The sequence below is a fragment of the Sinocyclocheilus anshuiensis genome, unplaced genomic scaffold (assembly GCF_001515605.1).
Source record: "Sinocyclocheilus anshuiensis isolate Anshui unplaced genomic scaffold, SAMN03320099.WGS_v1.1 scaffold637, whole genome shotgun sequence".
In the NCBI taxonomy this organism is placed as follows: domain Eukaryota; kingdom Metazoa; phylum Chordata; class Actinopteri; order Cypriniformes; family Cyprinidae; genus Sinocyclocheilus; species Sinocyclocheilus anshuiensis.
In genome coordinates, this window is record NW_015539816.1 from 79123 (window position 1) to 93444 (window position 14322).

General features: G+C 36.3%; 1 protein-coding gene across 4 annotated transcripts in view; it reads right to left on the reverse strand.

Moving 5' to 3' along the window:
- Positions 1 to 366: 366 nt before the first annotated feature.
- aasdh (aminoadipate-semialdehyde dehydrogenase) overlaps positions 367 to 14322 on the reverse strand; it is a 32952-nt gene continuing 18996 nt past the window's right edge. The window contains exons 15-16 of one of the 4 annotated variants that reach the window (XM_016479990.1): positions 1755 to 1849; positions 367 to 549 (exon numbers count right to left, since the gene is read on the reverse strand). In XM_016479990.1, the coding sequence (XP_016335476.1) occupies positions 480 to 549; positions 1755 to 1849 (165 nt within the window). In that variant the 3' untranslated portion in view covers positions 367 to 479. Of the gene's footprint in view, positions 550 to 1739; positions 1850 to 14322 lie in introns of those variants that run through there. The other 3 variants (XM_016479991.1, XM_016479993.1, XM_016479992.1) reach the window with 3 other exon arrangements.

Consider the following 14322-nt stretch of genomic DNA (forward strand, 5'->3'; position numbering starts at 1 on the left):
AAAATAGTGGAAATGAGCATGCACAATTCAATCCCATATTGACTAAAGAAAACCTTCTAATACTGGCCAGTAACCAATATGGTATATTATGCATTCAGTGGTTGAAAACCAAAAATTGACTTGGGGACAAAAACATAATTTTTTTGCCTCATGAAAATGTAAAGTTATTAAATCATAATTTAATTTGAAAGGTCATGAATCCTCAATGAAAAAAAAATCTAAATATCTGACAAAATATTATATTAAAATTGAACATATTATTAAAACACACTGGATTAGCACATAAAACAGCGTGAAGAAACAAGGAGAAAATCTTCTTTAAATACACTAAATTTACAGCTAGACACACAAGCTACCTTACTCCTCTTTGAATTTTACATTCTTGGGCTTGCCATTTGAAAGCTATAATGTCCATTTTTAAGACAGGAAACAGCCTCAGAAGTTCCCACTGCTGACCTCGGTTTGGGGGCATGTTCCTCTTATTCACCCTGGAGATTTGTGTGTTCAAGTAGAGGAAACCAGAGAAACTGCTCCAGAGGCTTCCTCCCACTGTAAGTAATTAATGAAAAGGCCAATTAATATTAATCCATAAAAAGTACTGCATCAGTACAAGTTGACCAGTGAAGGGGAAAGGCCTTATGTGTTTGACTGGAGTGTCTGTGCTTTTGTTGGTGCGACAGACGATCCCACAGCATAATCTAAATAAGGTTACACAACTTTAGACAACAGTGGGTGTGACTTAAGCATGCTGGACTTTATAGGATGTTATTTTCCACCACAATATGACCTAATTAAACCCACTTTAGTATGCTCACGGATTGGACGTGACAGACATTGGCCCCAAAACATTATGTGGTATAACATTGCCCTCTAGTGTAGTACGACACAGATAGACAGTAATATAGAATCATCCACTGATCCCTAGAGGAATTTATATTGCCTTTGGCTGCAGATATTAAAATAGATGGGCATCGATAGACACTATCAAACAGTGTCGTAATAGGCACTTACAGAGTAACATTACCCTCAGATATAAGGTAACAGAATCTGCACTTTGGTATCATTAGAAAATGATCTTTCATAAGCAGAGATGTACACTTGAAAACATCACATGAAGTAAGAAGTGTTACATCTGAACTGATATTCACTTGGCAATACAATTGAATGCATATATGAAAACAGGTAAATGTTGCCTAGACACTAGAACACACCATTGCTGATATGTAGGTCAGTCAATTAGTCGGGGCAAGTAGCGTTTTACATGCAGTTGAGGTTAAAAGCTTCAGAGTTCAGTTAGTTTTCTGTCCTTATAGACAATAAACTAGAAAATTTTGGCATATTTAACATGCTTATACTTTTATATTAAGTTTTCGAATTGAACAATTAGGCCTATAGATCTATCTGAATAATTTCATAATTAATAATGAATTATCATTTAATAATTAATCTGAAGGAATGTTGCTTTGACTAAGGGTGTGTTTACACTTGTAGTTCGGGTCTCTTGGCTCTTTTGGTCCGGACAAAAAAAACCCTGATTAATTTAGTCCTGGTTCGTTTAGTGTTCCCGCTGTCATTTTTAACACAGAACTTTCAGATACAAAACAAAAGACATAAGGATAAGGTCACAATCTGATTGGACAGCTTTTATGACGTATATTTTGTGAACATCCAAAACAATGCTGTGTGCTGGGCTAAATGCACGTATGTATGTGTACTGTACATATGGTGGTGTTTTTTACCAGCTTATAACTCACAAAGAGCACAAACAGCAAGAATTCCTCCATTGCACTGAGATCTGCTGCAAGGAGATGGCTGTTCCAGTGCCTGTACAGAACTGTAATGCTAATTCCTGTGACAAGAAGAAACAGGTATGCTTGAGCATTTTGTACTTCTTACTTCTTAGGGTTGCATCTTGTGACATCACGTCTTGTTTTCGGGTTAATTTAAGTGTCTTCGATCAGTGTTGCATTCATATATCAGTTGAACCGCACCAAAGTTTGTTTGGAAATGGAATGAGACCCCCTGAAAAGGTGGGTCTCGGTCTGCATGTTTGTTGCACACCAGGGTTTACACTTATTCAAATGAACCGCACTAACAGAGTAATCACTCCAGTTCATTTTAATCGAACCAAACCTGCCAAGGGTAAAGAGACCCTAAGACTTGTGTGGAGGACCAGGAGATATGCACACAAAAAACTGACATAAATCTCAAGTAGCTGAACACAATCAGTACAGACCACTGTTAACAATGGCACTGCACAAATTTCTGTACAAAAAGAGGGAGATTTTGAGATCTAGACACAAGAACAGAGGGGTTAGAAAAACAGACTGACAAAACAAAGGCCAGATTTGTCCGATTGTAGTGGATTGCGATATTCTGACATGCAGATGCTTTTGTTTTTGTTTGTTCTGAATAAAAATAGAGGGACTGCATACAGTATATGTGTGTGTATTTGATAGACAGACTGCGACAGGACACAGTTAGGAAATGTGTGTCTGTCAGGGAACGCGCTGTAATTACATTACCTGGTTCAACCCAGTTCCTCCTCTCGTTTTAATCAGCAACACTGTATGCTGTAAGTAAGACATTTTAGCTGCGCTATCATACAACAGCTGCTGCACCACAGCAGTAATTTCAACATTAAAGCAGCTCTAATTTCACCCAAACCACAAAGTCATGTTGTACAGAAAATATCTTACCAGAACACAGGTCGGTCCTTGGGTACACAAAACTTTGACCTCCTATGCAATTACAATGCAGTGGCAAGACTTCCAGACTAGTTAGTGCTGGTTTGGTGCTGGTCTTGTCTAGACTCTTTATCAGCAAAAGAAGTGATAGTCTTTATCGTGTAGCATGGCAAAATCTGCTTTTGTTATTTTTAGGTGACGACACTGTACTATCAAGCTGAGAAATGATTAACGACTGACTGGAAATCACATTTCCAACATATCAATTAAAACTGAGACCATAAAGTTGTTCTCGATGGATTCATATTCTATAGTTAGAGATCACTGGAGGCCATGTGTTTTATTGGAGTGGGCTGCTGGTCTTGGCCTGTTCTTCTGCAGATCTTGAAAGGTAATGTTTTGAGATTGAATCTGATTCCTCAATGATTCCCTTCTGTGTCTGTTCTGTGGGAGTTTTTATTAAACGCCGATATTCACTGCCAGAGTGAGTCACTACAGTCTCTGAAGTTTAACACATCTAAGAAAGACTCAGCCTTCCAGTGCAGGCGATTCTGAATCTCGAAACACCATCAAGATAATGAACTTATTTTTAGAACTGAAAACAAACAATTGAAAGTAGCATTGTTGAAGCGGCAGCATACAATTCCCACACCACTGATGCAATAATGACTGTTTCCAAATAAATACTACACATTTCTTCCTGCCCCCATCTATTATTGTTCAACCAAGAACTCCTGCTCCAAACTCACACCACTGGTTAAGCCACACGCTGACTTGGGCTAGACAAACTTGGGTTTGTCTAGCACAGGGGTTTTCAAACTGTGGGGCGCGCCCCCCCAGGGGGGCGCCAGCAACTGTCAAGGGGGGCGCGAGCATCAGTTAATTCAGAGACGTTCCCTTGAGAATTTATGAATACGAGTTAACAAATCTTTAGCCATCCACTAGGGGGCAATCTGACTCCCACTGCTAGTCGACAGTTAGAGCAGAGTTTGCTCGAGTATCAGTTATGCTCAGTGTTGCCAAATCTGCGGTTTTCCCGTGGAATTGGGCTACTTGAACACTTGCCGCGTTTGGTAGTTTTGGGCGAGTTTTGAGTATCAATTAGGAGGGTTTTGTTGTGAAAACCTGGCAACCCTGGTCACGTTTATTGACAGTGTACGATGATTTACGATTAGCCGTGTCGGAAATCCAACCACAGATTGGCATGTTGTTATCTCAGAAACAGGCTCAGCCATCACATTAAATCTGGTAAACTGGTTATATATTTATGTTTCAGTATAATTACGCACGCTATACCAGGGGCGGTTCTAAACCCTTTTTAGGTGGGTTTCAGCCCCCCTTCTGTCACTTTAGCCCCCCAAAACTATCTTAACGATCGGGCCAGTGCTGCTTCCTCGAGAAAGTTTTTCATTCTCACGTGTTTTAAGTCTTGTCAGTTTAAACATTCAAGTAATTTTAAGCCATTTAAGCCCAAGACATCTCAGTGCGGTACTCACGCACTGTGATAGAGCGTTTCGATGCGCACCGCGCACACACCTGAAGTGCACAAATAGATAGCCTTCTCAGACAGCAGGTGAATACCAATGTGAATACGCGAGTGAAATTAGACAAACTTGGGGGGGCGCATGTCCTAAAAGGTTGAAAACCCCTGGTCTAGCAAGCTAGTTTGCAAGTTGTTTACTAACAGATGTCTCTCCACATTAAAATGAGACAGGAGAATTGATTTTTACATCAAGTAAACTGCACACATCAGCTTATAGGGTCTAAATACTTTTGCAAGGCATTGCATGTTCATAGTCTATTAGTAAATATAGTTCATCATGTTAACACTCAGTAAACATGCCTGTGTCAGTAGTGCTGAGGACAGCAGAAATGACATTTGTAACCGTTTATGCTAACTGCTAAGTGTTCTTGTCCTTTGAGACAGCATTTTATCCTATAAGACCTTTAATTAATTTCCAGTAACAAGGGACATTTACATAAGTAATATTGAACAGTGTATTTTGATTGGGTACAACATAAGGGGCAGGCAAGGTGTGAACTTTCATATAACTCCTCCCCGAACCAAAGTGAATGATTAATAAAGACAGTCACTTTTAGTCACCTATTAGTGTGACAGAAAGATTCACCTAACCCTTAACCTAACCCCACCACTGATGCAAAGACAGACAGTCTGGATCATCAAATGGAGTGATACAAACCGTGAAAAGTCCCTGTTTATATCCATTTATATTAGCACCTCTTGACCAGTCAGATTTGAGAACCAGAACTAACGTAATTATAATTAATCAGTACCTACTTCATATTAAGTGCCTTTCACTGTTTTAACATTGAAATGAATGACCAGTCGCTGGGGTATATTTGTAGCAATAGCCAAAAATACATTGTATGTGTCAAAATTATAGATTTTTCTTTTATGCCAAAAATCATTAGGAAATGAAGTAAAGATTATGTTCCATGAAGATATTTTGTAAATTCCCTACTGTAAATATATTAAAACTTAATTTTTGATTTGAAATATGCATTGCTAAAGACTTCATTTGGACAACTTTAAAGGCGATTTTCTCAATATTTAGATTTTTTTTTGCACCCTCAGATTCCAGATTTTCAAATAGTCGTATCTCGGCCAAATATTGTGATACCCTAACAAACCACACATCAATGGAAAGCTTATTTATTCAGCTCTCAGATGATGTATAAATCTCAATTTCGAAAAATTGACCATTATGACTGGTTTTGTGGTCCAGGGTCACATTTGATAAAATGCACTTATTGCATGTAATTACATTTGTAATTAATGTCTATAACCCTTAACCCACTCTTAAACCTAACCCTACCACAAAAACGTACCTGTATCCCACTTTAAAGAGATAGTTCACCCAAATTAGTACTCTCCTGAACGCGCGTTGAAGACTGACAGTAAAGTTGATATATATATTTTTTTTTTGCGCAAAAAAAGTATTCTTGTAGCTTCGTAAAATTAAGGTTAAACCACTGATGTCACATTGACTATTTTAACAATGTTCTTACTACCTTTCTGGGCCTTGAATGTGGTAGTTACGTTGCTGTCTATGCAGGGTCAGAAAGCTCTCGAATTTCATCAAAAATATCTTAATTTGTGTTCCGAAGATGAACGAAGGTCGTATGGGTTTGGAACGACATGAGGGTGAGTAATTAATAGCAGAATTTGTTTTTGACACAAGTACTTTGGAAAGACACTTGATATAAACTGGGACCATTCATCATGCCAACTAAACTAAAATGTATGTACTACTTTTTTTATATAAAACTATAATGTAATGACGTGCATTATGTACAGCTACTTTTGTATTTAATGTTGATTTAACTTTATAAATAACAGCCATGTTCTGATTGAGAATGTTAATTAAGTAATAGATTAAACTGAAATGCATGATATGCCATGTTTTATATGGTTAGAAAATAAGTATGTCTACTTCAAATTGCTCTTTAATAATACAGTTGATTTGTGACACTGGAGACAGGTAGCAGTTTCTGCCACTATTGATCGCCACATGTCTTTATTCAGTTAATGGAGGCCCTTGTTCTTCTTTGAAATTGTTTTAACACAATACACACACGCATCCTCACATACGCTGACAAACAAGCTTACAGTCACAGTCTTTGTGTGTGTTGGGCAGTTTGAAATGATCAATGCATGTCTGTTCTTCCTGCCCCTGGTAAGCTGGCCAATGAACAAAGTGTCATTCTGTGAGCAGCAACAGAGACAGCAGTATGAACCAGCACACTACCTCACCATCATCACCCACTTTCTCCTCTCTCAAACACATTCTAGGATTGTTTTCAGTCACATGTGTAAACACATCTCGGGCATAGGCCACTAAGCTCTCACATAGGACATCATGCAAAAAAAAATCCCACAAGGAACACACAAAAACATACATTGTGAGAGTTTTATGGTGGTATGAAGATGCATACCATCATTTTTCACACTGTTCAATAATGGAGATGTTTGTGAATTCATCACAGATGTATTCGTCCTCATGTTTGCACTACAACACACACGGCTATAAGCATTCTTGAGTTCTCTGTGCACCTGTGCAATGTGACACCTGACTCTAGGTAATAGCGTAGCTCCACAGTAACAGCAGGCAAGTGGAACAGCCACACATTCATACACGCATACTTTCTAGCCTCTTACCCAGATAAATCGACAACCAGGTAAGCCTTTATTCTTGCGTACACCTTCGACCATATATGCGATGAAGCGGGGTTTTTTTTTTTTTGCGTAATGCATGATAGCGTTAAACACAATAGGCCTCTGTTCATGAAACTGCCATTATCTCTCGCCAGCCCCACATCTTCAAAGGCTCAGTGTGTCTGTCTTATTGTATGCATTGTAATGAAAATAAATGTATGCACATTCAATGATAACAGTGTGTTAGAACCAAGGGTCAATAGCTTTTTGTTTATTTTGGTGTAAAATATAATATATGTGTATTAAAGTGAGCTTTTTGTATATAATTTTTTTAATACAGTTTTATTTGAATAGTTAGTGGCTAAGGTCATGAAATGCACCTTGTGTGTGTGTGTATAGGTACACATGTATCACATGATTACTCTACAATTCTTGCCATGAATATTTCCTTCTTTTATAGTTGTTTCAGACCTCATACTTATATATTTGTTCCTTTTTTGTATATAATTTTTTAAATACAGTTTTATTTGAATAGTTAGTGGCTAAGGTCATGAAATGCACCATGTGTGTGTGTGTATAGGTACACATGTATCACATGATTACTCTACAATTCTTGCCATGAATATTTCCTTCTTTTATAGTTGTTTCAGACCTCATACTTATATATTTGTTCCTTTTATCTTTATATATGTTATTTAAAACTTTGGGGTCAGTAAGATCTTGATTATGTTTTGAAGGAAATACTTTTTTTTCCCGCAAGGAGGCATTTGTATTGATCAAAGTAATTTATAATGTTGAAAGATTTCAAATAAATGTTGTTCTTTTGAACTTTATGTTTACCAAAGAATCTTCAAAAATTGTATCACACTTAAGTAACAACTTGTCAACATCATTAATAATAATAAATGTCAAATGTCAAAGCAAATCATCATATTAGAATGATTTCTGAAGGATTGTGTGACACTGAAGACTAGAGTAATTCAGCTTTGCTAACACAGGAATAAATTACATTCATATTAAAATAGACAACAGTTTTAAATTGTAATAATGTTTCCCAATATTACTGTGTTTTTGATTAAATAAACTTCTTTGACTTCTTTCAAAAACATTACTGAACTTAGATGTTTGAACAGTAGTGTGTGTGTGTGTGTGTGTGTGTTATATATATATATATATATATATATATATATTACTAATAATGTAGACCAAAAGGAAATTCTACCTTTATGCATTACAGAATCATCGTTTTTCAACAAAGCCTAGACTAGCACCTTGCAGATTCACACAACCAACCTTCTGCAGTTTTTTTTTTCAATCCTAGATAAATTACTTGGAAAAAGAGAGAAGGGCTGACTAAAGAGCTTGCTCATGTCTGTGACTGCAGACTGAGTACTGAGTCAAAGTAGTTGCATAAAATGTCTATGGCGGATCAGGAGGCTACTGAAGTGGTGTAGTGTTAAAGTAGTGTTTAAAATCATTATTTGCCATATATATTATATACTTAATATATATGTTATATTATAAGGGAGACTGGGACTCGTTGTCACATGGGGAAGTTGTCACAATGGCCATACTGTATACTGTATCTCACTAAGGTTTTTACAATTTGTACTAAAGCTTGTTTGTTGTGTTGGATTCAAACTCTTAAATCTTAAAAAATAACCATTTTTATGAATAAAAATTCCAAACAAAAAAGTCAACTAGTGATTTTAACAAAGTTGAACTATGTTTTAGACATTTTTATACTGTATTCAGAAATGATATGTTGGGGCAAGTTGTGACATGTTTTATATGTTATATATAATATTTATTATAATGTAATATAATTTGATATTTTAATTTTTATTATATACTAAAATATTTTACATGTATATTTAGTTGAAAGTTTCTGAATGTGACGACTTAACCCACAAAGCGCAGCTATGTTTTTCCTAGGTAATATTGTTCAAGGTGGGTATACAGAAATTGACTTTAAATCAACCTACACTTAAGTAAAAAGTGTGACAACTAGCCCCGGTTCCTACTTATATTACTGCAAGTTACACAGGGCTCAGTTCATAAGAGTAATGTTTGGATCAGAATTGCCTGGTTCATAATGCTGAAGTCAAGCTTTGAAAGGCAACCCTGACATCCAATAAGGTCTTATGGGCTATTGATGAAAGATCTGTGTTCATCTGATCTCCATAACCATCATTCATCCAGAACCAACACAATTAGATTTATTAGCCTTCATACTTCAATAAAGACTTTTAAGATATGGCATGCTATTATTACTATATTTAATAGAGCTCTATAAGCTGTGATTCAATGGTTTTGTTATATTTTTCCCTAAAGCACCAAGGAGCAGCAACAGAGCTTTGCAAATCAAGGTGCAGAAGGTTGAATCCATGTTCCCTAAGGTTTTCCTTCAGTGGTGTGCAGCTCTTTCCAGCTGCGTGGCTGAACTAGGTAAAAGTGTGCTTTTGTGCTCAGTAAGCACAGGCAGCTAGACAAGCTTTGCTATACGCTGTGCAGTCAGCCATCCCATTTTGCTTCAGTGATTTCTAGCTGTTCCTTCAAGCCACTCCATTGTACAAGTGAAGCTAGCTTGCTATCATAATAATATATCACCCCTGATACTTAATGCATTACATGTGATTGGCTTAATGTGCAGGCATTACTGACAGCTTCAAGTCCTGTTGTGTATTTAGGCTAGAATCACAGCTATGTAGCCCATCTTTATTTAAAAATGCCTGCTCTGACCATCATCCTATAGTATCTGATGCAGCTCTGCTGAGCCTTTCGTTCTGTGTAGATATAATGCTACATCAGAACCACCCTAAATGTTGCTGTTGTCATAGCAATAACCACACATGTTGTGTTCTATCAGCTGTACATGAGAATCAACACAGAAGGCAACATTATGCTAAAAAATGGCCATGAACAATGTAAAATTGTGATTCCTGTGTAAATGCATTTATGTTGACTCGAGACCACATTACAAACATTGTATATTCTGCTTCAAATGCTCTATGCCTCTTTTGTGGAAAGATTGCTTAATCGATGCTAATTCTTCTAAGATAGCATCTGGAAAGTCTGCCATTCAGGCAAGGTTTCCTTCGCAAAGCGATATCAAAAACAGTTAATTTACACTACTGTTCAAATACTTTAGTTTTTTTTTTTAAAGAAATTGCTTTCAAAACGTGAAATCTCTTGCCAAGGCTGCATTTATTTGATCCAATATACAGAAAAAAAGTAATATATATTTTTACAATTTAAATAACTGTTTTATATTTGAATATATTTTAAAATAGAATTTATTCCTGTGATGGCAAAGCTGAATTTTTCAGAAGCCATTACTCCAGTATTCAGTGTCACATGATCCTTCAGAAATCATTCTAATATGCTGATTTGGTGCTAATTTACTTTAACTTTTGATCAATTTAATAATATTAAATATCAATTAAATAAAAATACTAATTTCTTCTGTTAACCCCCCAACACCAACACACAAACGTTTGAACAGTATTGTATTTAGCCTTAGTCATTAACTTTAGCTGTTAGCCGCTGCAGTAGATCACTAGAGCTACCTCATTTTTCATGAATTTTATTTGCAGTATTTAAGAACATTCAGTGGGTGTGTCATCTTGGTTTTTCAATCCATTTATAAGGGCCATTATGGCATTTATTATGACTTATAATAATGACTCACATAGCTTTTAGGTTCAGGAGTTACAGGGCACCATTTCAGGAATCCACTTACATTTTATAGTCCACTGGTTTGGTCAAATAGAGGCAGGTCTGGGTTAGAAATGTTTGTAATGATGGTTAGAGCTGCTCTTGGTGACATAGCCTAGTAGTGAGGTCAGTCTGTACCTTTAAACATCAGCAGTGGGTTAAATTAGCGCTATAGCAGCTAGAGCTAACTTAGCAGCTAACTTACTGTAGCGCTGCTGCTGCCTTTTCTGTTTGTCTGAGGTATTTTCAATGTCCTGCTGCAGTGCATGTGGCTGCGACTTGCGCTTTTGCCATCGTTATTTTGTCTGGAGCTTCTATTATGCACACAACACAAGCAAGATCATTGGCTAATATGTGCACGTGAACCATAACATGACAAACACGCACACAGTTTTGACCACGTGCACACTTGTGTCGCAGTCTCAGATGCATGTGTATGTACAAACACATCTGGACCAGAATCATAAACAGACAAGCTTTTTTTTTTGTCACAGCTGAGCCCGCTCAGACAGAGAGACTTTCCTGACCCTGTGAGCCATTAGAGGACACTGTCTTCTCATACAAAGAGAAACAACACAATTGCACATAAGGATGATGTAAGACTAATCATTTACAGTTTGCTGTGTTTAACAGTTAGTGCAACACTGTGCTGCCAAACGGTTTTTGTTTGCCAAAAGGAATGCAGGTTTTGAGGGAATGTGTTTTGATAACCAACGACATTTTAAATCTTGACATTTTGTGTCCTGGCATTCTGAATGAACACATGTAAAAATCCGAGCAGCAATATGGAACAATAAAACCTAATTTGGGGAACTTTAGTGCTTAACTAAGACTGACTTATCAAAATGATATTATGCATGAGAATTTGAATGGATTCTGTGGTAATCTGTTAACAAAACAATTCACATTTTTGCTTTTTTAAATATGCTGTTTTGCAGTATCTTGTATGGGGGATCCATTAACATAAGATGGTAGAAAAAGTGCTTCTTAAATAGCCATTAATTTCAACTGCTGAGCAAGCACATATCTGATGTGATAATGCACTCTACTGTACCTAATATGGAGGTTGAGTGCACACTACAAACAACTGTGATTCACAGACACAATACTTTACAGTTTCACATTAATATACAAACACCCACACAGACACACAATAAGAAGCTTGATCATTCAGCTAGCATGTATGTACACACACACGTTTCACCAAAAAAAACTCTCTCTCTCTCTCTCTCATCTATCATTTTTTATTTTTATATATATTTTTTATTTAATTCAGTTCAGTCATTTTAGTACTTCAACTCAAACTTATTTCAGTAAATTGCCAAAACTTCAAAAAATTTTTTTTTACATTTTCATGTAACATTTACATTTTATATACCGTTTTAGTTTTACTTTTAGTGAACAATAACAATGCCACAACCTAGTGTAAAAAGACAATAAATTATGATTGTCCGTATGAAGACCCTAGTAAAAAAGTAATTTAAAAAACATTTATTTTATACTAAATATAGTTCAAATCTATTAACATATCGCTCGAGACTTACTGATATAAAATTTATAATTAACCTTTATTTAGAGTACTACTTGTGCACAATGCACATTTTTAAATATTAAACCTAAAATGTGTTTTATTGTCACTATTGATGAGTATCGTATGATCTTTGAATAATATCGGTCTTCAAATGCAAGATATTTAAAGTCTACCTAAAGTGTACTTGCAATAGTTTAGTTGGACTTCAGTACTACTTCTGCACAAGTAAAGTGCACTAACCATTCTTTTAGCACATGGCATTCTTTTCTGTCTATATTAGAACTGTATATAAATTAGAACATTAACACATTGTTCATACAGTCTGCTGATCATTATCAAAAAACAGAAACAAGGTTGTCAGGAGGGTTGTCTTATGTTATCCTGAAGGGATTGATTTTTGCCAGATGAAGTAGGGTACTAAATAAAATAAAAACTAAATAAATAAAATGGATATTGAACATTTAAATTGCAATAGTTGTAGAGGCATTACAGATAGATATGACATTATATAACACAGCTAGAGAAGGGAAGTCAGGTACACCGCAAACAAAGAAAACAAGATGTTTATGTGCATTTTTTTCGATCATGGCAGCAGTACATTATTAAATTATAACCAAAATGCATTTTAACTGTGCATATATCCAGACTCAGACGCAGTCCCCTTAATATAAGGTTGTGATATGCCTGCAGCATGAGGAATTTCATTCTTCAATTCTTAGCAAATTCCCTCTGAGAAAAGACAAAGAGATGGTCCTGTTATTCGCAAACAAGTTGTATTAGCCCATTTGTAGGGTACTAAATAAAATAAAAACTAAATAAATAAAATGGATATTGAACATTTAAATTGCAATAGTTGTAGAGGCATTACAGATAGATATGACATTATATAACACAGCTAGAGAAGGGAAGTCAGGTACACCGCAAACAAAGAAAACAAGATGTTTATGTGCATTTTTTTCGATCATGGCAGCAGTACATTATTAAATTATAACCAAAATGCATTTTAACTGTGCATATATCCAGACTCAGACGCAGTCCCCTTAATATAAGGTTGTGATATGCCTGCAGCATGAGGAATTTCATTCTTCAATTCTTAGCAAATTCCCTCTGAGAAAAGACAAAGAGATGGTCCTGTTATTCGCAAACAAGCGATTGCAAAAAAAATAAACCCGGGACTAAAAGAAGACTAGACTGTGTACAAGCACAAACAGACTATGATGATAATAAAAACAGGGGCCAAGCATTTGAAAAAAAAGGGCCCAGAAGCACCAAGAAGGAAAATAAGGAAAAGCAATACAATTGTCTCGTGATCTCTGTAAGCCTTTCTATCTCCTATTATTGTTGTCATCTCCTTCCATTTTCTTTTCAGACTTGCACACACAAACCAAACACATCAATGAGGAAAATACCTCTGAGTTCACACTTATCCCCCCGCTACCCTTGCTGCAGACAAAGCCCGTCGTAACCATGGCGATGGACAGTAAGGAGGCTAAGCTTGACGCGCAGGTCGAGGTAACAGTATCTGAGGGCCCAGGTAAACAAAAAACTGAGTGAGGATCTTTGCAAACGGCCTGCTCTTTAAGTGACAGTGACTAAATGCCTCAAAACATTAGTGCTGTCTCTTTAAGAACTGTGTGGTGTGGGCACAAAAACAAAAGAATTGTGTGCTGTGTCTGCGTGCATGAGCCTGTGTGTCTTTAAAGGAAAGTTCACTCAAAAATAACAAGACTCTCAGTATTTACTCACCCACATTTCTTTAAAAACCTATATGACTTTTTTTCTTCTGTGGAACACAAAAGGAAAAGAGGATAAAAGAAAAGAGGATGGGAAGACAGGAGATTTCAAGCTTCAAAAAGGATGCAAAACCACCACCAAAGTGGTTCATTTGACTTGTGCGAGATATTTCAAAACTTGAGCTAGATTTGGATTTGCATTTTAGATTTGGAGTTTTCAAGACATTGCTAATTTCACTTACATTTTTCATCTTAAACTTTGATCTGTTGGCTTCAGAAGTCACATGAACCACTTTTATGGTGCTTTTGTTCACTTTTTGTCCCCGGTACTTATTCACTACAATTGCATGCAGCAGAGTAACCATCACATTCTCCAAAATTTCTCCTTTTTGTTCCTGGGAACAATGAGAGTCATACAGATTTGAAACGACATGAGCGTGAGTAAATGGTTTTCATTTCTGTGTGAATTATTCCTTT